The 23,937-nt window shown below is 44.8% G+C and overlaps 3 protein-coding genes across 4 annotated transcripts; 1 reads left to right on the plus strand and 2 right to left on the minus strand.

Annotated features, from left to right (window-relative positions):
* Nucleotides 1-1,926: 1,926 nt before the first annotated feature.
* Nucleotides 1,927-14,086, plus strand: LOC121601726 (S-adenosylmethionine decarboxylase proenzyme-like). Of its 2 annotated transcripts, XM_041930529.1 has the most exons (8): nucleotides 1,927-2,494; nucleotides 2,646-2,879; nucleotides 7,918-8,004; nucleotides 10,990-11,527; nucleotides 11,614-11,706; nucleotides 11,830-11,850; nucleotides 13,493-13,648; nucleotides 13,730-14,086. In XM_041930529.1, the coding sequence occupies exons 2-8, from the start codon at nucleotides 2,731-2,733 to the stop codon at nucleotides 13,865-13,867; spliced, it is 1,182 nt and encodes a 393-aa protein (XP_041786463.1). In that variant the 5' UTR covers nucleotides 1,927-2,494; nucleotides 2,646-2,730; the 3' UTR covers nucleotides 13,868-14,086. The 2 variants fall into 2 exon arrangements, with proteins under 2 accessions (XP_041786463.1, XP_041786464.1); XM_041930530.1 differs by lacking the exon at nucleotides 11,830-11,850.
* A 3,542-nt stretch (nucleotides 14,087-17,628) lies between these two features.
* Nucleotides 17,629-19,038, minus strand: LOC121601727. The gene is made up of 2 exons (XM_041930531.1): nucleotides 18,530-19,038; nucleotides 17,629-18,464 (listed from the first exon to the last, which is right to left on the minus strand). Exons 1-2 carry the CDS (start codon nucleotides 18,530-18,532, stop codon nucleotides 18,156-18,158), a joined length of 312 nt encoding a protein of 103 aa, XP_041786465.1. The 5' UTR covers nucleotides 18,533-19,038; the 3' UTR covers nucleotides 17,629-18,155.
* A 1,421-nt stretch (nucleotides 19,039-20,459) lies between these two features.
* LOC121601728 (uncharacterized protein K02A2.6-like) lies at nucleotides 20,460-23,907 on the minus strand. The gene is made up of 2 exons (XM_041930533.1): nucleotides 22,782-23,907; nucleotides 20,460-22,712 (listed from the first exon to the last, which is right to left on the minus strand). The coding sequence occupies exons 1-2, from the start codon at nucleotides 23,905-23,907 to the stop codon at nucleotides 20,815-20,817; spliced, it is 3,024 nt and encodes a 1,007-aa protein (XP_041786467.1). The 3' UTR covers nucleotides 20,460-20,814.
* Between the last annotated feature and the right edge of the window lie 30 nt (nucleotides 23,908-23,937).

Genomic DNA, 23,937 nt, shown 5'->3' on the forward strand with positions numbered 1-23,937 from the left:
GTGTGTGATTTATAAATATTTGTTTTTCTATCACTTTGTGCATATCTTTGGCGAGTGAATTGATTGTAAATTTTTCTACGGAACCATAACTGAATACGGTTTGTGGTCGATGTTCAATGTAATTTCATCCGTCATACATCACCTAGCTTCTATAGAAAGCATCTCAAATTACACGCTTCAACTTGCTTCCCTCGCAAGTGAGATATTTTCAACCAATTTTTATTTTTGTTTTACAATTGTATATGGTAACCGGTTTCCTTGAAATTCCTTAACACTTGTATAAATAAATCTGCTTAACCATAATTTAGATTTATTGATACACGTGTTGCACGCTTTTCAAGAAGTGGCCACATGGCAAGCTATGTCGATTGTGTCTGCAATCTTCTAACAACGTATGAGAAAAAATATGAAGAACGGTTTTTTCTATCAGTAAAAAGGTGTTAAAATTATGATACTTTTCGCAATTATGAACATAAGTGCTAGATATGAGCTTGAGTTTCAGCATACCTTTTTCAATAGTAGATGCCAAGGTTATCAATATCATCGTAGTCATTTTTCATATTGCTCTCTAATCGATTCAAAAAGCATGTAAGGTTTACATTTTTTTCTTAAATTTCCAAATTTCCATAAAACCAAACGAAAACTAGCATTTATTATCCTATATTGTACAGAATTTGTAGTTCCTACTTGGTAAGACGAGTAATACGAAATTACTAACTTACTTATCCGTCGTTACAACCACTTTGCGGTCTGCCTCAGGAGCGTCCGAAACAGCTCACGGTCTCGAGCCTTCTCGTCGTTATAACGGATCCTCCATTGTCCCTTCACACATGCGGGGTCAAGTATCCTTCTGAGCATCTTCCTCTCGAACGCGGCTAAGAGGGTGTCTTCACATGTGGACAGTGTTTATGTCTCAGAGGCGTATGTGAGTACCGGTACTATATAGGTACTATATAGTCCCAGCTTTTTAGAGCGCCCACAAGGACAGAGGAGGCGTGGTAAGCCCAAATTGAGGTGCAAGATGGGATGGATGCGTCCGCCATTAAGGCCGGGATAACGGACTGGCAGACGAAGGAGTGAGACCGTGAGCGGTTTCGGACACTCCTGAGGCAGGCCAAGACCGCAAAGCGGTTGTAGTACCGGATAAGTAAGTATAGTCCCAGCTTCGACCGTCGCGATACGAAGTACTAATTAAATTTTGATTGCATTTTCGTTGCACTGTTCAACCTTCGACTGGCGAAGACTTTCATTCTTAGAAAAAAGAGAAACAAGGGACTAGAAAGAATGCAAAAAAAAAACATTGCTGTCATACAGAAACAGGAAAACGAAGAGATCCGAATGTATAAGTTTTGTTTTTTCAATTAGAAGGAAAATACGCAGTATAACTATAACTTAAATGTTTGGATGATGAATAAAGCATTGCCAAATCATCTTAAGCGGTTTCGGACACTCCTGAAGCAGGACAAGACCGCAAAGCGGTTGTAGTGCCGTATAAGTTGAACAGTGTTGAGAATATCTATTTTTTTTTATTATTCAGGTCCCTCCTTCAGGCTGTGCCGTATTGCTTAGAATATCTATTCATATTTTGTTCAAAAGGCAGATTTTATTATTCCTAAAACCACTTCAATCTGCCAAACGATTCGATTAGAAGCACTTAGCGCACAGTGAGAAACTAACCGAGAATCGATTTTCAAAACCAATGCACCAACAACCATTCTCGCTCGGTGTAGAGGCGCCCTAGTACGACTGCAAACTTTTGGCCCTTTATTCTAACAAGCGCTCAGTGTACAGCGATAGCCATACCGCGAGTATGAGTGACACGTACAGCAGCATCTAACGCGTTACTCTCTCTCCTTCGCACGCATTGCAGCTGCCGGCAACGGTCCGGACTGTCGGGAGTCTGTTCGTACCGTCGGTTCGCTCGACGGTTCAGTCTTCGTTTTTCTCGTGCGTAGAAAAGACTCACCCCTCCCGCACAGCGTTCTCTCTCTCGCGGCTGAGATCGATTTTTCTTAGCAGCAGCAGCAGCAGCAGCAAGCAAAAGTGCAAAAGCGCAAAGAAATAAAACGGGAAAATAGCGACAAAAGCGAGTGGTCCCTATTTTCCTTACCTCCCTCGTTAGTTTTTGGTGAAAGTGCATTAGTTAAACGTTTTTTTTTTTTTCAACTATCCCGGTTAATTCCCGCACACACTCATACTTCCACATTTACACACACCCATACTTGGTACGTTCGATTTTTTTTTGCAACCGACGACGCGTCGAACGGATTCTTCTAGACTAAATAGAAGGAAGGAAAGGAACGTGCAAGTCTGTGGCCGTTTTTGTTTGTTTGTTTGTTTGAAATCACTTTAACTTCACACACACTCCGTGTTCGTGCCGTTTTGCCCATTTTATCCCAAATGGACCCGAGTAAGGTTTTGGGATAAATATTACTTTACAACCAAAAAAAAAAGGCTCTCTCTACGACCGCCTCGCCGCCGTTCCCGTCAAACGGTAAGCAGCAAAGTAGTGCATATTAACGTTGTTCTAAGCGTCCACGCGTGAACGTGGTGGCAAACGTCTAGTCAGGACATTTTGGGGCGAAAAGTTCCGCACCACCTGCCAGGGGACAATAAACTTTATCAGGTGAACCCTTCGTCGACAGGTGAATTCGCGTCATCAAGCGAGAAAGGAGAGAGTGAGAGCAAGAGGAAGCGCGCTAAAACAAAGCAAGTTGTACACCAGACAGAATGGCGGAGTCGGAGGACTTAAGTAATAGCAGTAGTAATAGTAGTAGCAGGGAGGATATGCACTTTTTCGAAGGTGTGGAAAAGCTGCTGGAAATCTGGTTCGAACCGTCGACAGCGTGCAAGAATGCCGATCTGCGAAAGATCCCCAGGTAAGTGGAATTTTCCTATTTGAAAAAAAAAACCGCATCCTTTTTTCTATCCCTCCATTCCTTACCTCATCCTCCTTAGCAACACACACACGTACCCGGGCTACTTTGCTTTCCTGCACTTTGCTTCACTTCATAGTGCTTATGTGTGTGTGTGGGTCAATTTTCAAAAATCAGCTGAAACTACGGGCCAGCCCTTGTCAGATGGGTGGGATATATGTGTGTGTGTGTGTGTCGGTTAAATTTTCATGGGCTGGCCCGGCGGCTACCCTGCACACACGCGCATACGTTTGTTTGTGTTGGTGTGCAAGTTTGCAGCGCCTTACCCCAAGTGCGGTAAAGCGGAACCATATGAGATTGGTTTTGCGGGTGTGTGTGTGTGTTTCGCGTTTTCTAATGCGCTTTGTTCAAAGGGGAAGCAAACGGGAGCGGTTGGGCAGAGGAAGCTCTTGGATGTGCGCAAATTTGCACTTTCCATCACGCCCTTCCACCACCACCATCAATTTTTCTCCTGCACCGTTGTATACACCACCGGGGTCGGTGGGAAAATAAAGCAGTCCGCGATTCGGTTCATCTTTGATGAGGCGATGCACTTCGGATCGATTTGGCGCGTAGGAAAAACGCTCCTAGCACGTGTGTGTATGTGTGGGTTTTTCGCGGAAACTAACCGCGGTTGTTTTATCGACCGTCAAGTAGGAGGTTTTCGCTTTCTTTCGAGGGAAGTTTTCCGGGGCGTGTGATCGTGGAAATTGCTTTTGTTTTTTTTTTTTTGTTACTTCGTGAATGTTCTACGCGTTTTTCCCTCGTGGAAGCTCTCAGCTGTCAGCGCCTGAACCGGCGGCTGAAAGAGAGTTCGAAATGAGAAGAGAGTGTGGGAATTATGTAATGTTGGGTTGGGATTTTTATTCATTTTAAAATCGCATTAATTTACTTCACAATATTTTTTAAATTACATTCTTACGAACAACGATTTACAAGAAATTACTAGACACGACGCTGTGTGCACTGAAGGGAAAACCCAAGGAGGGTGGGGGTAAGTTTTTGCTTTACCTTGAAATTGAACCGGCTACTTTGACGGGTGTCAACGAATTTGGCAAGCGCGGGCATGTGTGTTTGTGCGCGTGTGTGCTGCTGTGCGGAGGAAAAGGACCGATATTCGTTACTTTGCGGCATTAGAAGCTTTCCCTTTCTGTCCCCAGCACGTCCGTACTGGTTGGGGGGGAAGGTGTACACACAGGTGCGCGCGGCCTGTGTATCGGACACACCGCCGTGTTCGTTGTCAAGGTTTGTTGTATGTGTCGCACATCACAGCAAACCATGAATAATGTTGGTGGGCCACTGTTTCCAAGTGCCCCACGGATGGCAAAAGTATGTATAGTTCTGTTGACAAAAAAGAAAAAAAAAATAGCGAATGTTGCAGTGCCGTTTCAAGATCGTCAACATGGTTGTTGGTTGGGCTATATTTAACAGGCCATTTCGCGGTGGCATTTTTGCCAATAAATGCGGTAAAACGTGCGCGGGAAGTAAAGGGTAATTCCAGCCTCCAAGGTGAAAAGCTTGCTTTGGTGGACCCCAATGCATGTGAGCGACACTCGACTCCCCCCCCCCCCCCGCATTTGCCTCTGTATACATGTATGCGAACACGTGCGAGAAGTTGTATATGTGTGGGTGTGTGCGTGCAAGACGTTTTTTTTGGGGCGTTGAGATGGTTCGATGCCAAAGAAGCCGCCTTTAGGGCGAACACGCGTCCGTCTCGTGATGGTATGCTGAATTAACACATTTTTTGTTTGCCACCAGGTACACTGGGCACACGTGCCGATAGACAGACGCAAAGGAGGAAAGAGTATGGCCCGATAAGTTCAGTGATTTCTCCGGGGAATTGTGCCCGGGACATCCACACACGTTATCGAATGCTTCTGCTGCTAATCTATGGCCGTTGTATCATCTCCACCTGATTGCCTCTGTTATTATCGAACGTGACCCGCAAACGCGCGACACATGTGCCCTTACGATTGCGGTATTTAATCTAAAATGGTATTTTTAGCCATTATCAATCCGCTGCAAGCGCCGATGGGTGATTAATCCCGTAGAGAGAAAAAAAAAAACGTCACCGTGCAAAGGTTGGAAGCGTTGATTTCGTACGCATTTTGGTTTGTTTTTGCTGTGTTATATTACTTCAAAAACGCACTAAAACGAATCCGAAGGGCACAACACAGTTTCGGCTGATAATAATGGATGGAACACGCACGGGTTGCTTGCAACACCAAAGAAAAAGACGCCGCTGGAAGGGCGACCCGCACCGAAATTGACAAATATCACGCGTGGAATGTTCCAGAACATTTTCAAAACAACTCACACACACCACCACCGCACGGCGCAGCACCCGGAAAGGCGTGTCGTACACGGAAAATTGGACATTCATTACGCATACGCGGACACAACACGCATACATAGGGGTTTTCACTTCCCCGCTTTTATTTTGGCAGCGAGAGAGTGAGGGGAACATTTATCAGACCTGTCTCTTTCTCTCTCGGTCTCTGCTCGTGTACCTCAAGGGTTAACGTGCACATTTTGACTACCCAGCCGGTTGCTTTGATTGCTGCTGCTGCTGGTTGTGTGTGTCGCCTCGGTGATGGAGTGGTGTCCGTCCGTCAGCGAGAGATGAGTAATTTGGTTGGCGAGATTCATCTTGCAAAAAGGCTCGTTTACACGTTAGAAACAAGGCAGCTGGTCGCCCCGCTTTCCCGCCCCGGTACTGATAAGCGAGCTGTTCGACCTGTTTGACGTGGACCAGTTTCGTTTCGAAGAGCCGCAGAGACACTCTAGGCCCTTCCCGATCGGTCAGTGTGTGCGATGCTATTGGTGTTGTGTCAGCAAAGGGTCAACGCCGATTGACTGCTGGGTGCCCGCGATAAGCTACGCCGTCGATGGCGGCGCGCACGCCACCACCAGATAGCGCAGCGCAAACGATCGCCGCGAACCGTCTCGACTGGAAACCACGTGGCGGACCAGTTGGCGTGCTTTCCGGCGGGTGCGTTTGTAGATGTGTGCACGCAACTGGTGCGGTTTTGTTTTACCGGCATCTCGCTCCCGGTTGCGTAAAGCAATTGCCTATCCTCTCGCTTCGGTCCTTTGCGCTGCTATTTGACGCATTCTGCGCTGCGCGTTCCAGCATCAGCGTTGGGCCGTGCGCTTGTAGTTGTTTCAGCTACTGCGCCATGCATCGCCACTTGTCACATGGTTTGCGGTGTTCAGGTTTCCGTGTTCTTGCGAGCAAAGGATGAAGCAACCAAATTGGCGGTTGTTCAATTAATTGCGGCCGTTTGTCCGGTAATTGCGCACCAGGTGAATGTGTGGTTGGCCCGACGATCGTGACAGAGGGACCTAAAGCGAAGAGTCTCCTAAAGCGCAAAACCTCAGGATGATTAACTCAGTTCAGGATTTTTTTTTAAATATCAATTATTAACAAAATTATTGACTTACTTCAACAGCAACGAATATAAGTAAAAATATATAAAAGTACGTGAAAATACTCATTTGAACCAATCGCAATAGTTTCGATCATGTTAATACTATGTTCTTTCAGAGTTTGCAAAAATTTAAAAATGTATTCGTCATTATAACGCTCAGAAATGATTTTGAATTTATTTTTACACTGTTTACAGCAATTACTTGTTTATTAAACGTTTAATTATTTTTACAAATATTTCTACATCAATTCAATTTCAAACCTATTTTCAAATGTCTTTTTTTGTAACAAGATACCTGTTAAAATAGAAGATCTAAAATAATCATTTTTAAACGTTCCGTTTCTGGTTAAACGTGGTATTTTAGTCACATATTTTGATAAAATAAAGACAGCTTAATATTGCTTAATAAATAAAACTTTCACGCACTGTGAGCAAGCAATCGCTCACAGAACTTTCATCCAATTTACATAAATTATGTTCATGCTTGGTGGAACTTTGACGCGTGTCCGCAACTTTCTCGCGACAATTTTCAAACTCTGCGAGCAAAACAAAGGCTGGAATCATTGTTTTAGCTGTTGTTCAACCCTCGTAAATTCATGTACAATGTTTCTACAATGCCGAGGCCATCTGGCGACATCGCTAGGGAATTTGCTTCTCATTTAAAATGGCTCAAAAAGCATAACAATAATGAACTTTATTCATTGGAATGTAGTAAACAGCTTACAGATTAGAATCAAGTTTGTTTGAACAATAAAAAACCGTTTATTTACATTACATCGATACATACTGAGCCTTCCTTCAGCCAATCGATCAACGGACGATGTACGCTGAAGGAATTTGCTGATGAATGTGGGTTTTTGTTCTCCAGTGTCTCGAGCACCATACCGCTGACAATGTATATTATACCATCGTCCACGGTGAAATGGAGGTTCATATTTCCTTGACATTGATGCAACATTGCCACTGATTGCATAACTCATAAAAAGGGCGTTGTTGTTTTAAACAGTATGACTCAGGAATGATCGGACGTGTTGACTGCCTTTCGATCCGATTGTAATGGAAGTTTGTGAGTTGTGCACACAAAGCAATTTCCAGAACCCTCCCGTTGCCCCGTCAAGCCCAATCACACCTCATCGGCTCGGGCTTATGCATCATTAATTTCCACCACACGTAAATGTATTCCCGCCGGGTAAATGGTATAAAACAAGAATCTTCCCTTCATTTGCACTCGGTGCAGCAGCAGCAACAAAAAATAAAAGCCCACCTTCGACCTTGAGAATATGATATACAGCAGCAGCAGCAGCAGCCACAGCACCACCGTGTTCGTGTTTTTTGTGTTGTTTTAGCTCCACTACCTGGGCTTTTCCCTTCCATATCCTTATGTAATCGATTTTCATGCCCCCCATACCCATAGTTCGGAGGGTTTTCACTGGTATTTTCCCTTCCCCCCATTCTCCAATAACAGTGCTCGATTCTGTATTACCTCCAAACTAATTTTTGCAGCTGCTACTGGATGCCATTGCAACTAAAATCACTCACTTACCGTTGTTGTTCTCCTTTCTTTTTTTTAGACCGATGTGGGATGCACTGCTGAAAACCGTACGATGCGAAATCATCAGCTTCACCAGAAACGACCAGATCGATGCTTATGTGCTCAGGTAAGGCTAACTATTATAATGTACGATGCTTTTTTTGGGGTTTTGTTTGCGCTGGAACGACGACGGCTTTCTGTTGGGAGTGGTGTTAGGAGTACGAATAAGTTTGAAGCGTTTTTTTGACGCCAGATGTCGCCACTTGTGTACAGTAAGTGTACTTGGAGTAGCTTCGTGCATGTCTTTTCCCATCGATTAAAAGCACTGGAAATGATCTATAATTGCGGGATTTAGGCTTCATAGTCGATGAAGACTTTTGTTGTCTACTAAGATACCAATGTACTAAGAAAAACTAAAATTGGAGGTTCTGTTCAAGCCCGCTGTATAGTAGCCCAGTCATTGCAGATTAGTCATAGGAATCCGACTCCGAATCAAAATTGGATTCGACTTCACAATTCTGCTCAACTCCGACTGAGTCCGGACGGATCCAGACAAACCCTAGACGAGTTCGGATGAGTCCGTACAACACCTGCGAACTCCGGTCGAGTTCGGTTCAATCCAGACATGTCCGGTCGAATTTGGAAGTCCGATCAAGTACGGTCGAGCGTGTTTGATTTCGAATCACTTCAAATGGTTGTGAATGAAAGTTGAAGTCAAATGAAATCGAATAAAATCGAATGAAAGTTGAAAAAATCGATTTAGACGATATAATTACTAATGCCAAAAATTAGCCTCTTTCGACAAAATCTTACCGACAGCATTTGAGAATAGGCGCAATATTTGATATGAATCTGACTCTGATCTTAAAAAATACAATTTATTTCCCAGTACTTTAGATAATTTTGTCTTCCGGTTGATGTCCTCAAAGGTTTTAGCTGTCTAGCTCGATCTTCAATTGCGATTGAAGTAACAAAACACGATCAACGCAAGATTAAATCGCCAAAAGAGTACATGTACATGTACCAATTTTTCACAGAAATGCGTAAAAGTTCAACTAAACACGCTACGAACTTATTGATACTCCTCATAAATAGCGCCGTTCCGAAAAGGATCGCACACAGGTGGATGAGCATTAGTTATTCGAGCGAATTTATTCAGACAAATGTGCGCTGCATTATCCCCTAGCGGTAGCAGCATACATCCTTGCTTGCTTGTGAAACAACGTGGGAATTGGGAAGGAATATTGCGATGCGATGATAATCCCCTTTCTCTCACGATTGAATGAATTTCACGTTCAATAGAAAACAAAACATTCCAATAGCAAAAAAAAGGGATACTGATAGCTTCTGGGCGCATGAAATGTGATGCTCATTGGAGGTTGATGCATGTTCTCTCTGCTGTGAGGGAATAATCCACCCAAAATTAAAATTGCATAATAAGCCAATTTTGAACATCGGTGTATGCATGGGTTTGCTTTGCCCGCTGTTTGTTTTGTCGGATAGCGAAACAGTTTCAAACCGAAGCTTTTTTGTTGTGTTGTGTCACAGAAGTACGCCGATATTAGCTCGACAAAAATATCTTTTCCCACGATTTTTGTCGACCGTTTGCAAACACCGTTTCTTGCTCGCCCTGCTGTGCGGCTCTTTCTCCATTTCAATCGCCACTCTCGAACAGCTGTGTTTTTGTTTAATTTTTACTACAATTTCTTCTGGCGTGTTGCCCGCTTTCTTCCACTTTTTTCCTTCAATTTTCTGCACCTGTGTAAGAGCGGGAAAAATTATTTATATCCCACACTGTGAGTGTCGCTTTTGCTGTAACTGTACAGCACGGCAGCCAAGCTGCTGTATGCTTGATGCTACAACGAACCATTCACGTCACAAATAATCCACATGTACGTCACATCATGTTGTATGTGTGTGGCTGTTTCGTTGCTGGGACATCCACAAATTTGTTGCCAAATGTTTCGTTGACCTAGAGGCGCGTGTTGGTTGGAAGGACTTTTTTTTTGTTGGTCCGATCGTTCACATCCGTTCACGCTCTTCGGGCATCCGACCGGGCAGGAAATGGAAAATGGACTTCGAATGGAGGGGTCTCGGTGGGCAACGACCGCCAACCGTTTTGCGAATTATTACCAATTTAAAAGAAATGAAACAGCCTTGCCCTTTTTTTGACTCGTTCCGCTGATAAAGTGTCAACTTGTGGCGTACTCCCGGTGCCGTGTACCGATACAGTGTCTTAATCGACCTTGCCGGCGGCATGGGTTATTCTTTCTTTTTTGCCTGCCCCCATCCCAATCTAAACCAATTCAAACGGGCCGAGCTTATGGGCATAAATTATCAATGCTATTTTCATTTTAAGGCCAGCTCTTTTTTTTCACATCATCCACAATGAGAAGTCGTCGACATCCTTATCTTGGGGTTAGAATGAACTCAATGTGATCCCCCGATCCTGCTACCACAGGCCGTTGTGTATAACAATGGAGAATCTCTAAATGGTTGGATTGGATGTTTCCTTGCATTCCCTTTTCATCCCGTCTTTCTTAAGCAAAAGGTTCGCGAAAGGTCTTCCCAGCCGAACCAAAGCTTCACTTCCTTTTCACCCAGATGGCAGCATCTTCACCTCTTATCAAGCGTGTGTGTGCCTGTGTGAGTGTGTGAGAGAGCATTGGATGGATTTGTTCCAAATGTCAAGGATTTATGCGATAACGGGCTACACAAATGCCAATGTGGATTGAGGCGTGATTGAGCGGCTGCCAGCGCTGACGTTAGTGGTTCGGGCAGAGATTAGCCTGTGGAAGATGGAAGGATTGTGGTTGGCCCTCGGCACTCTGGAACGATGAGGAAGCGCTCGCTCGTTATGCGGGGTCGTGAACTTCGCGCGCGCTCGAACGTACGCGATCGATCCTGCTTTCTATCATCGAGCCCCGTGGCGCATCGAGCAACAGTGTTGATGCACTCGCGTAATATATTATGCAATGTGCGATAAGAGAGCTGCTCCCTCCCCCCTCAAAGTCGTTGCTTGCAAACTGCATTCCAGTTGCTTCTCGTTGTTTTAGAAATGCCATACTAACTCCTCCTCTCAAACTCGCTCTCCCTCGCTCCCTTTTTACAGCGAAAGCAGCATGTTCGTGTCGAAGCGTCGCTGGATACTGAAGACGTGCGGTACCACGACGCCGCTGCAGTGCTTTGAGCCACTGCTACGCCTGGCCGCCGAAATTGCCGGCTACACCGAGATAGAGGATCTGTTCTACTCGCGCAAAAACTACAAGCGCCCGGAGCTGCAGGTGTCGCCGCACCGCGGCTTCGACGAGGAGGTCGCCTTTCTCGACTCGTTCTTTGACGACGGGCGCGCCTACAGCCTCGGTGCGATCAATCGCGACTGCTGGCATCTGTACACGCTGAGCCGCGGGGGAGGGGGCTCCAAAATTCTCAAACGCAACAACCATCTCCATCAGCTGATGGAGCAGCACCATTCGCAACAGCAGCAGCAAGAGGTCGATGATGTGCAGCAACTCGATGCTCAGCTCATTGAAGCATCGATGCAGCCCGATCCGGATCAGACGATCGAGATACTGATGACGGATCTGGACCCGAGCGTGATGGCCATCTTCACCAAGGATGTCTGCACAACCGCCAAGGAGGCGACCCAGGTTAGTACATTTTGTTGTCTTATTGTGGAATTCTAAATTTAACGATTTTTTGTGTATATATATTTTCCAACCTCTTTTCCTATTAGAAATCGGGTATTCATCGTCTGCTGCCGGGCATGGTCATCGATGATTATCTGTTCGATCCGTGCGGTTATTCCATGAACGGCATTTCCAAGAATGTAAGTATGAAGCTGAAGCACTGTGCACATGTATCTGCATGTTTGGGACAGTTTACTAAAATGAAGTCTTGTATTTGTATTTCTTCTCTTATCTACAAATCGATCTTTCGACCTTTTGTGCAGTGTGGAAAGAAGTACAAAGAGGTAATCTTTTTTTTTGTGTGTGCTTTGTTGTGTTCAGTTCAAGTGTTGTAATTTGGTTTTGATTCCCTTGCGTTAATAATTAATTTTGAACAATCGATTTAGTTTTTGATCGTTAAATGCATGCATGTATTTGAATTAGAATTTTGTTTATGTTAACTTTAATGTGTTTAATTGCATCCTTTAAAATGCTACATTTTTTACTTGTATTTTGTAGAATTTCAACCATTTTATTCTTTTTTCCGAATAATTTTCATAAGATTTTGTGTACTGGTAGCATTATGTGTGATTTATTAACGTTAGTTTGTCCATTTGCCCATCAATGTTGGTAAACCTTTCCTCAAGTTTTTCTTTAATATTTTAGTTTTGAAATCAACTTATAAAACCTATTTCTATGTTAATTATTAATAATAGTAAATGGAATGCATTAAAGGGGTTTCCAAATCACTTTCGAATAAGCTCATAATTATTCACCGCTTCAGAGACTTAGAGCCTTTTGGCTTCATTCGCCTCTGCAACCACCTCCAAGATGTTTTTCAACATCCGTTAAATGATGTATTTGCTTCATAATGAAATATATATTTTTACGCATGATTTTCAACAAATCTCAAAGAACTGTCAAATCCATTCCAGCTTGAGACGTGTTGAAACCATGCTGAAGAAATTGAAAATTATGATGATGGAATTGAAATATCAGATTAATGTGTTTTAACATCTTGCACGCGGTGAATAACAACGTTAACATTCAAAAGTGACTTGGAAACCCCTTTAAGAGGTTACAGGGATATCGAGACAAAATTTCCATTGTCTACAACATTTTTCATTGATTGCGAGATATTTTTCAACAGCTGTCAAATGTTGTATTTGCAACACAATAATTATTTAGTTCTCCCACATGATTTTCAACACGTCTCAAGCTGTATTGAGTTTGAAAGTTCTTTGTGGTGTGTTGAAAATCATGTGTAAGAATTAAAATTTTATTATGACGCAAATAAACCATTCGACAGATGTTGAAAAACATCTTGAAGGTCATTAATGATGTGCACATTCGAAAGTGACTTGGAAACCCCTGTAATATAGAATTAGGAATGTTTTGTTGTATTCTGGTAAATAATAATTATTGGTTTGTTATTTTTAACTACTTACTTTCGACCATTTAATTGACCAGCTTCTTGCAACAGTTACTAGTTTACCGTGAGAAAATTATTGAAAATATTTACGCTACGTTAGATGAAGTTTTCTAGATCCTTTTCGAGAAATCGTGTTTTAGTAGAGCCGAGGAGAAAATGCCTTGAAATAGATGCTAATCGTAATTCGTATTAAACATTAAAATTAAATTGAGGTAGATATTTTTAATTTTTTTAATAATTTTGAAGAACATTTCGAAACAAGTATAACCAATACTTCAGAAGATCATTTCAACTCATTCTTAGGAATAGTCATAGAAAAGGAAAACATGTAGAATTAAGACGCTCTGGTGGTTTTTAATGCGTCATGAGTTTGGATTTCCTGTGTTTTTGCTTATAAGTGTGTATCAATATAAACATTTGTTGTTCCTCTCTATGTGCTTTTTAAACGTTCGATTTGATTCAATCAATGCAATTAACCATAAAACGCTCCGCTACGTTCTGTCTCTCGTTTACAGGGATGTTACATGACCATCCACATCACGCCGGAACGTGAGTTTTCGTACGTCAGCTTCGAGAGCAATGTCGCGTCGTCGGATTACGGCGAGCTGATCAAGCGCGTCACCCGCACGTTCCAGCCGGGCAAATTCATCGTGACCGTGTTTGCAAACAAGGTACGTACGATCGTGCACTACGTGCGCTTGTTTCACATCAACCATCCAATACTCACTGTGTTACATCTTTTTTCCTTCAAGACATCAATTGCTGCGAACGCCAACCGGGAGATCGAGCATTTGGGCACGATCGATCAGTGGAAGCGTCGCGACATTCAGTACTCGCGCTTCGCCAGCTACGACCTTACGTACGCCCAATACTGCAAATACCCTAGCTGAGGTTTACCGTGCCTAGCTCCACCGGCAGGGGCTAACCTTCCCTCTCCCCTTTCCCTTCCCGTACTTCGCCCGCCGTCGTCTGATGCGTTCTCTGACGATGGCGGTGCACCAGCAACCGGTTGTCCCACCATTTCCCTTCCCACTTCCGAAACAACCGCCACCGCCCCGATGCGTCCCGAGCAGAAGCGTGCGCCGCTGAAACCTATCGCTTCCCCCATCGCTCCATCGCTTCCACTGTCGATCGCATTCGCTCGGTTGATCTTTAGCATCTTTCCCGCGCTTATCGGCACGTTCGGTGTCGGCCCGAAGAAGAGCGTCGAGGGGCAACGTCCCGATCGGCCTGCGGCCACCACCAACCCGGATAGGCGCAACGGAAAATGCCACAAGCAGCAGCTAAACAATGGTCACGAAACACGCCAGCCGGACGAATGCTACTACCGTTCGTTGCCCGATCGTCTCTACGCCCAGCTACACCCGTACCGTGCCCTCGGCAAGACCACGCTGCTTCCGCCGCAGAAGTTGCTGAATGAAATGGACTCAACCGCCCAATCGCATCTGTTTATGGAACAGCAGCATCACTTTGGTGATGAAATGGGTACGACTATCGCCACCACCACCACCACCACGACCGCCACCCAGCCGGACTACGGCGAGCTCCAGTTCTACGGGCAGCTGAAGAAGCTGCTCGACCTGCCGGTCCTGTTTGCCATCTGCTTCGTGCAGCTGATCTCGTTCGTGCTCGTGCTCAACATCGAGGAGTGCTCCCCGCTGGTGCTCTTTTCCTGGTGGCGTAACAAGATCTCCTGAAATTGACTAGCCGTCGTCGCTCGCCGCAGCCTTCAGTTCTGATTACAGCCGCCACCATCATCACCATCCCCACCGTCGTCGTCGTCGTCGTCGTCGTCGTCAGGGACCGGACCGACAGCAGCAGCATCATCATTGCGATACGTTTGTTATGTTGAGTGTTGTTATGATTATTATTTAATTAATAATACGGTAGCAGCAGCAATAACAGCAGCAGCAGCAGCAGCAGCAGCAAGAAGATCCGGACTGCCGCGTTACGATCGCCGCCAGCAGCAACAACAACAACAGCAACTGCGGGTTATAAGACGGCGAGCATGCAAGATGTCTGCTACTAGCAGCAGCAGCAGCAGCAGCAGCAGCCTTTGGTCGCAAGCTTACCTTTGTGCGTTTGGTTGTTCTGCCAAAAGAAAGGGGCAACCCTTCCCATCTCTTCCAGCGTTTTCTTTTCGCACCGAAGCGCACCACAGCGTCGTTTCGTTAGTAGATTCTAAGACTATCTGCCAGCTTCCTGTCGCAGATCACTCTTACCATCACGATCAGCTGGCGGTGTCTGGGAAGAGTTGGAGCAAGAAAGACGGCTTTGAGAGTGCTTGTTTAATGAGGGGGGAAAACGATTCCTCCATGGATGTGGCGAGAGCAGCAGAGCAACAACGACGTGCTGCATCTTCAAGCAAACGACGGGAAAGTAAGCAGTGGCGCAAAAGCCCACTCAAGCGGGATACTACACAGAAAGCTTCCAACAATACTTCTGTACCAGCAGCAGCAGCAGTAGTAGCAACGGTACCCAAAAATAACAGCACCACTTGCTTAGTGTTAGGAATAGAGGAAACATTACCAGCCGCACTTCGTCTAGGGCCACCACAGAGTACCATCCTTCCTATCGCCCGTAATCAGGAAACGAGTTTAGCAGAAGGACCCCATTCCTTTATACTACTACTGCACTGCGGTGCATCGTTACTGAGCATTGCACGGCTTCTAGCACCGGCAGTACAGCCCATCATCTTTGCCTTTCTAATCTCACTCGATCTGTACTCGTAGCAGCGACTGAACGCCTCTTGCAGTCGGCACGCCCACCCGTTCGGTCGTGGAATGCCGATTGCATATAGGTAGCATTTACTTTTAACATTACCTCCCCAGTTTGGGGAGAGAGAAATAGGCACCTATATTGGAAACAAAAAAAGCACAAAGTGTGTAGTGTACCAGGGCGACTTAGGTGAAAGAGGACAGAGGTTTGAAGAATGTAATTTTACATTTTATTTTACATGCGGTAACCCTAATCCATTCCGATCAATAGGGACTAATCGTTCAATTCCTTCCACTCTCATACACCAGGAAATCCCCGGTCCCTTCCACACTACTTCCTCATCTCCTCCCTGCCGGGATGCTTGTTGATTATGGATTGAAAGATTTTGTGTGTGTGATTCCGTTTGATTCATGTTTTTATTTTTTTGAAACACTCTTTATCCTTTTTTCTATACCATGCAATCAAGAAAAGTACATTAATAAGAGATAATTATTAAAAAAAAAACACACACACACACAAATATACATACATGTTCTCTATAGCAAAAGCTATAGGAAGTTGCAAAGCCGAAGGCTTTAGAAAAAATCGCAACGCAGTTTGCATCAGTTTAAAGGAAAAGCCATTCAGGGGACAAGAAACCCCGCACATAATTAAATGAAAAAAAGCATTACACAAAAAAACAGAATCTTACTAGAGAGAAAATGTGAAGACAGACAAAAAAAAACTTTTAAAAAGCACACTGCAAATGTGCAAAAACAACACAAAAAATGAACCGTGTCTGACATGGAGCAACTAAAAAAAACTAAAAAGTATATTATTAATAAGAGAGAAAACCCATTTCCCAAATGGAAAGCAAAACAAGCTTTAGGAAGTTAGTTTATTCAACCTTTCTTAGGGCGTGTGGTTCAGGAGGAAAGATTTCGATGCAGGTTTTACGTGTGCACGACACGGATTTATCTTCTTTTAGCAAACGCACAGCACAACTGGTAACAGTTTTTGTTGATTATGCTTTTAGTTAATATTAGTTTCTCAAAAAAAAAGTATCATGACGTAGGGAAGTGTGCGGGCCGACGGACGGTCCTCACACTGTCTCGTTGTTTTTACCTTTCATTTATTACTTGCTACTTTAATTGCATTAATTTAATAGTTTTTACTTAAGGCTTACGCGTGTTTACGGTTTTCTTTTATTCATTCTTCCAACAAAGAAGATAAACGCTTACTTTTGTTTTCTTTACAATTAATTTCTGCTGGGTTTACTTTTCTCAATAAAATGTGTGGTTAGTGTTGTAATTTTGGTTTTATCATTTTTGTTTCCCGCTCTCCTTTATCTAGTACCTGCTGTGTGTATTGAGCTTTTTGTTTATATTTATGTATAATTTTTAGTGCACGTGTGGGCCGTCGGAGAAGGAAATAATGTCTAAAACGAAGCAATTCGCGAAGCACACAGTTTACGGTGAGATCAGGAGAAGCGGAGCGATCATTGAGAAATCTAAACTTGCAATTTAAATACTTTACTCCAAAAATCGTAACGGAATGTTAACGTAGCGAGCGAACCGGGTTGCGGAAGTGAAACGTATGTGTAGTAATGATGATAGAATGATAGAAAACCTTTGTCGTATGTCTCCCACGTTAAAAAAACATAAAATATAACCAGAAAGACTCGAACGATGTGCTAAAATCGGAATCAATCGGTAATCGAACAGAGAGAATCGGGTTTTGGGGTGGGCAAGCAGGGAAGCTCAATTCCCGTTAATCTTCCTCAACCCCGGGAAAAAGTAAAGCTAAGTGATGAAACTAACGGCAGTTGCATGTGACTGTGTGAACAACTCAAGGTTAAGATAGGAAGGGGCGCATTGTTTTTTATTCGATAGCACAATTCGAATTACGTGTACGTGTATACTGATTGTTTCTTTTGTTTCTTCCCTTATTTTTGTTTCCTTAAAGTAACTTTCTCTTCTACATTTAAGCCTTCCAGCTCTGCAAGTACTTGCGAGTAGCTATGTGTGTGTTGTATTAAGCCAAAAAATGGCCTTTTAATTTATCTGTAGATGGTGGAGAAATGGCAGTGATGGCAAAACCGTACGAAACATAGAACAGCTGTGATGAAAATGATGATGGTGAGGCAATGGTGTGTCGAGAATATATAGAAGGTGTAAGGAAGAGGAATAGTTCAAAATTAATGCGAGTAAGAGATACTAAATCATGCTAACTATACTTCAAAATAGAAAATAAAAAAAAACACCCCACACACGGTAGCACCGCTGAATGTATCTTAGCGCTCTCCGTCAGTCGCCTAATGGTGAACAAGACGATGCGGATAATTCGTACATGTTTGTATTGCAACAATTACGGTTCCACAAATGTTCGTTTCCGTGGAAACAAACCCTCCCCCAATCAATTCAATAAATGCTCATAAAAAGAAAAAACTCCTAGCGATCATGTGTTGCCTACCTCACCCGATCAGTGCTCCTCCATGATCCGCATCACGTACTCGATGTTGTGGAAGTTGTTCCACGAGTCACCGGCAGCGACGCGGCCAAGCTGGGCGGTCGGAATGTGCGGCACAAAGTGAAACGTAAACGGCGGTATCGGACGCAAATAGTCGCTCAGCACCGGTTCCGGATCTTTTTTGTCCTTGAACACGTACCGGGCCTTGGCGTCACCGAGCCGACTGCGGGTGGTCGGGACCAGCACCGTATCGTTCACGTTCACCGGTGCCAGCTTCTTAAACACGACCTGATCGTACAGATGGTTTAGATGTTTCGTGACCTACAGGGAACAGGGAAGCGTATTAGGCAACAGTTCCGTGAGTTTGGTGCATGATTTTCCCTTACCATAGCATTTACGCGCTTTTTACTGCTCGGGTTAGCTGGCCGATGCTGTTAATCGAGGGAGCTTCCATCTTCTGGACCGTCTCGATCCGTTTACTAAGACCGAGCGTTGTGTGCAGTTCCGGTTGTTTGTATTTCGTAGCACCGCTGGAAGTCGCTGTCGAACCTCCTGCTCCGGTGGAATTTGTAGCCGACGGAGCTTGCAGTTTTGAGGATGGTCGGGTGGAAGATACAGGTACGGTTGGTTTCAGGATTGATTTAGACGGCGGTGGTGGTAGCACATTTTCACCGGCAGATGATTTCAGCACGCTTGCGGTCGTTTTCGATACGGGAACGTCCACGTTGTTGAGGTACTGCTTCCGTTTCCCATGCTTATTTTTCCCCATTTTTAGGCCGGAACGGTTTTGGGATTGCGCGAGTAGTGTGGGAAATTGTGTTTGGATGGGTTTTGTTGTTGTTTGGGTTGGGGCTTTTGACAGCCTGATGAAATGTCAAACCCCTGTGGGGGAACTGTTGTAAGGCTTTGGAGGGCAAAAAGCGCGCGTATTTATTTGAATAGTGGTGAACGTTGCGGGTTACAAAGCGAAATAATGTTACTAATTTTTATATATAAAGTTGAGGAAAATGAAGTTTGCAAATCTCTGCACGCATTTTTCTGACTAGAAAAGCAAACTTTGAAACAGTCGCCAAAACTACCAATATCGAGTAAGAAACACTGCAAATGTTATCTTAAGGACATTGTTAATTAAATTTTATTCGTTTGCTGGTGGGTCATACGATTCATTTCACGACCCGACCCGGAGTCGGGTGCGAACCAGTCGGAATCGATTCCGACCCGTGGGTGCAAACGAATTCGAGTCGACCCGAATGATGAGTAGGTGCAAGAAAGCATATGCGACTCCTACCCGTTAGTGCAGCGAGTTCGGGTCGAGTAGTGAACCTACTTTGACTCGACCCTACCCGAACTCGCTGCACCAACGGGTCGGAGTCGCTTATGTTTTCTCGCACCTACTCATCGGTCGGGTCGACCCGAACTCGCTGCACTCTAACTCATCACGGAATAAACCCACCTTGGCCCAACCCGACCCGAACTCGTTGCATCAACGGGTCGAAGTCGCTTATACTTTCTTGCACCTACCGGAGTCGTTGCACCTACTGAACCTTCTTGTACAGAATTGACTCCAAAATATTGTTGCACAATTTGCTCCGGAAACGGAATCAGAATTGACATTAGAATTGGAGTTAGCTTTGGAATAAGAATCCGTTCTTGAATTAAAATAAGTAGTTTCAGAAACGAAAAATTTGGATTCTTTGCGGCTCTCAATACGGAGAATCATTGGACCCAAACTCCTGTTCTTATGGAGATGTCGAAACCGACTCCGATTTCGAAGCAGATTTTGGAGCCGGTTCATATTCCGGAATCGATTCCAGAAAAAAATGAAGCTATCTGGAATCAATTCCAACGAAAACTTTACAAATCATCGCTAGTATTAGTATTCACTAGTAATTGAATTCATATCGGTCCTAGAACTGATATTGCGCTGATACCATCAGTGCACTGATGTAACTGATGTAACTGATCCTAGCCTCATACAGTACCCGGAGCGTTTCGCAATCCATGCAGGGGCTAGAATTGCCTGCTTTACTTCTGTAGCTGCCCCTTTTTTCTAATGCAAACACTTAGCATGGATCTATCACGCAGATGGCATGACCTGCCCTGGTTCTCGGTTGTTTGTATTCAGCGGTTTCTTCACATATGTGTATGTATCAGTTACCTTTTAGCCTTGCTTTGGTTTTCAAAGACTTTGAGTCTTTATGTGGGGAAACCCAGCTCATTACCGCCCGTTGACGCCGCTTGTTTCTACCACGGAAATATTCTTTTGAGTCACAAGCATTTGAACACTATTTGTTTGCCTTTTTTTTTGCTTTGTACTAAAAATGAAAACAAAAGTTATTAAAACAGGACCCGTTGTGTCACGATCACAGCTCAGCAGAAAGACACGGTTTTGTGTTTTGGTACTGTATGCTTTTGTTCGACAAAATAACTTTAGTAAACTAACACATTAAAAATTGTACACATATAAAAAGACGATACGCGGTAGAAAACACGTCCTGCTACGACGGCACCCGAAATGGAAGAGAGCCGATCTCTCTCGCTTTGCCGCCGCGCGAAGTACCGACGAACCCTTCGGCTACGTCGGATGCTGTCGGTTACCAGACAACACCGAGTACCTGTGGCTGCGTACTGCGCCCAGCGTAAGACCGCGCTTGCACAACATCTCTCCCTGTTAATTGAGCTGATAGGCTCCAAGCCGACGGGGGAGTCTTCTAACGCGAGAAGACCTACGTGGCACGCCTATCTGCTGCTGGTTCGTACCTTCTGTAGGATGTTCGGTCTCCAGGGCCTGCTGCGGTTGTGGTGGTGTGGAGGCCGCAGTGTGTTGGGATGTCTCAAATGCAGACTGATCAGTAGAATGGGTTGCCGGTACATGATGTCCACTCTCGGGCTGACTGGATGCCTTCCATTCCGCCAACAGCACGTCAAGGGGTAGCTGAACTGCTGGTGATGAACCGTTACCAACTCGTCGCCTCAGCTGATTTACGTGACGCCTTAACAACCGTCCATCTTCGGCAACGATCTCGAACATTACACGCCCGCAGCTGCGGACAATCTCCCCTGGGATCCACTTCCACGAGTTGTTGCTAAAATACTTTGCCCAAACTGTGTCGCTGCGATGAAATCTGCGAACTGATGAAATTGATGATGATGGGGATGATTCTTCACACGATGAAGGAGGTCGCAATAGCTCCAATGCAGTTCTTATCGGGCGACCGAACATTTCCTCCGCTGGACTTTTCTGCTGTTCGAGTTGAGCATTTGGTGTAGAACGATACGTCATCAGGAAAAGCTCCAAGTCCTCATCTAGCTTACTCTCCTCCGTTCTGATCTTCCTCAAAGAACGTTTAAGAGTATCGACGAATCGCTCCGCCTGTCCGTTCGACTGTGGGTGAAAGGGAGCCGTAGTAATATGCTCAATCCCGTTATGCTGACAAAACTCCTTGAACGGACCGCTAACGAACTGTGTGCCATTGTCGCTGACTAAGGTTGCAGGCATACCGAAACGAGCAAACAAGTTCCTTAGAATGGCAATCGTGGCTGTTGTGGTGGTGCTCGTAGTTTTGACGATCTCCGGCCATTTGGAATACGCGTCGACTACAACCAGGAAATAAACGCCCTCCCAAGGGCCTGCGTAATCGATGTGAACTCGGTTCCAAACTGCCGAAGGTTTTGGCCACGCCATTGATGTTGCCCTTGGCGGTGATTTTGCCGCTGCTGCACATGCCTCGCAGGAGGCCACATAGCGTGCTATGTCGTCATCCAACTTAGGCCAATATACGTAGCTACGTGCAACCGCTTTCATCCTCTGCATTCCCGGATGTCCTCGGTGTAGTTGATTTAAACAGCGATTGCGCAGCTTCTCCGGGATGACTACTCTCTCTCCAAAAAGAATGCAGCCATCCACGTTGGTCAGCGATTCCCTTCTATCGTAGAGCCGTGCAAGATCTGTTCCGTAAGCTACGTCGCGAGGCCAACCATCTCGCACGTACTTGTAAACCTTCTGGAGCGACGGATCTTGCTGAGTGTAGAGCTCAATGTCTCTGAAACGAATAGGGAATGTTAGTAAGGCATTTACGACAACTGACCTGAGATCCTGCTCTAATTCGATGCTTGCTACGATGTATTCCGACTCTGGTTTTGCATGGTTTTGTATGAGGCGAGAAAGAACGTCGGCGTTGCCAAAAGAACCAGTGGGGATGTATTCGATGGTCATGTCGTAAAGCTGAAGTGTTAATGCGAATCTCTGCAATCGATTAGCTGTATACGTTGGAATCCCCTTTTTGCTTCCAAAAATTCGCACTAATGGCCGGTGGTCGGTTTGCAACGTAAAATGTCGACCGTATAGCATCCGATGGAATTTCGTTACAGCAAATATGATGGCGAGACCTTCTCGATCGATTTGGCTGTAACCCTCTTCAGCCTTACTCAGCGCTCTAGATGCGTGTTGCACCACCTTAAGAGATCCATCAGCAAATTTGTGACTAAGCGTTGCCCCAAGTCCAATAGATGAAGCATCGGCCGAAACCACAATGTCAAGCTTCGGGTCATAATGTGTGAGCAGGAGGTCTGAAGAAAGAACGGTTTTGAAACGCTCGAACACTTTTTGGCATTCCGGTGTCCATTCAAATGTGTTACCATTTTGCAGCAATTTGTCCATTGGGTAACGCAGATCTCTAATACTTGGGATGAACTTTGCATAGTAGTTCACCGCACCGATGAACGATCGTACTCCTGAGATATCTTTCGGTGGAGGCAGTTTTTTAATGGCTTCGATCTTCAACGGGTCAGGTCTGAGGCCTTGGCTGTCTATAATATGCCCTAAATAGCGGATTTGTGGCTTATTGAACGCACACTTTTCTGATCGTATTGTAAAGCCGTAGTCTTGTATGCGTTTAATTGTTTCCTCCAGGGCGATGTCGTGCTCTTCTTGCGTTTTACCACCGATAATCACGTCATCCATATAGGCTGATACTCCGTTTATGCCGGCGAGCATCTTGTCCATGATCTGCTGGAATGCTCCCGGTGCTACTTTGATGCCTGGGGGGAGTCTATTGTAGTGGTAAAGGCCTCGGTGAGTGTTAATCGTGAGCAATGGCCGACATCCTGTCTCTATTTCCACCTGGAGAAACGCATCTGAAAGATCGAGTTGTGTAAATATTTTGCATCTAGCCAGTTTAGAAAAAATATCCTGTGGTAACGGAAGTGGATACTCATGCGGGTGTAAAGCTGCATTCAGGCCGGTCGAATAATCGCCGCATAGTCGTATCTGTCCGTTAGCCTTCCTGACCACAACGACTGGTGCTGCCCAATCCGAGTAATCGACAGGTGATATAATGCCCAAGCCTTCCAACCGATCGAGCTCCTTGTTGACAATCTCTTCCATTGCATACGCAACGGGGCGCTTGGGACGAAACACTGGACGGGTATCTTTTCGTAGCTGCAGATGTACGCTGGCTTTGGTACAAATCCCCGTGCCATGGAATACCGACGGAAATTTGTCCTCCCAGGACCGTGGATCTGCTTCTTTAATGTTGTTGCAAAAATTATCCATCGGGATCGTTCCTAGGGCGAAAAGATTAACCATGTCCGCTCCCAACAACGCCAACTCCATTTTGGACACTCTTATGGTAGCTCGCTTTGTACGGTTTTCAATGGACACGTTCGCTATGAACTCACCTTCCAGTCTGAGGACGTCACCGGATGCTGCTTTGGCTCTTACCGTTACTGGTGTCAGATATGGTTTACCCAACTGCTTCCACATGCGCTGGCTGATAACCGAGATATCCGAGCC

Source organism: Anopheles merus, unplaced genomic scaffold (genome assembly GCF_017562075.2).
Source record: "Anopheles merus strain MAF unplaced genomic scaffold, AmerM5.1 LNR4000156, whole genome shotgun sequence".
NCBI classification, from domain to species: Eukaryota; Metazoa; Arthropoda; class Insecta; order Diptera; family Culicidae; genus Anopheles; species Anopheles merus.

Coding starts and splice junctions, on each gene's coding strand:
- LOC121601728 (XM_041930533.1), bottom strand. CDS start 23,907: ATGTGGAAGCAGTTGGGTAAACCATATCTGACACCAGTAACGGTAAGA. Junction 22,713..22,781: donor GGACAAATTGCTGCAAAATG/GTAACACATTTG, acceptor TTCTTTCTTCAG/ACCTCCTGCTCACACATTAT.
- LOC121601726 (XM_041930529.1), top strand. CDS start 2,731: ATGGCGGAGTCGGAGGACTTAAGTAATAGCAGTAGTAATAGTAGTAGC. Junction 11,528..11,613: donor CCGCCAAGGAGGCGACCCAG/GTTAGTACATTT, acceptor TTTTCCTATTAG/AAATCGGGTATTCATCGTCT. Junction 13,649..13,729: donor TGACCGTGTTTGCAAACAAG/GTACGTACGATC, acceptor TTTTCCTTCAAG/ACATCAATTGCTGCGAACGC.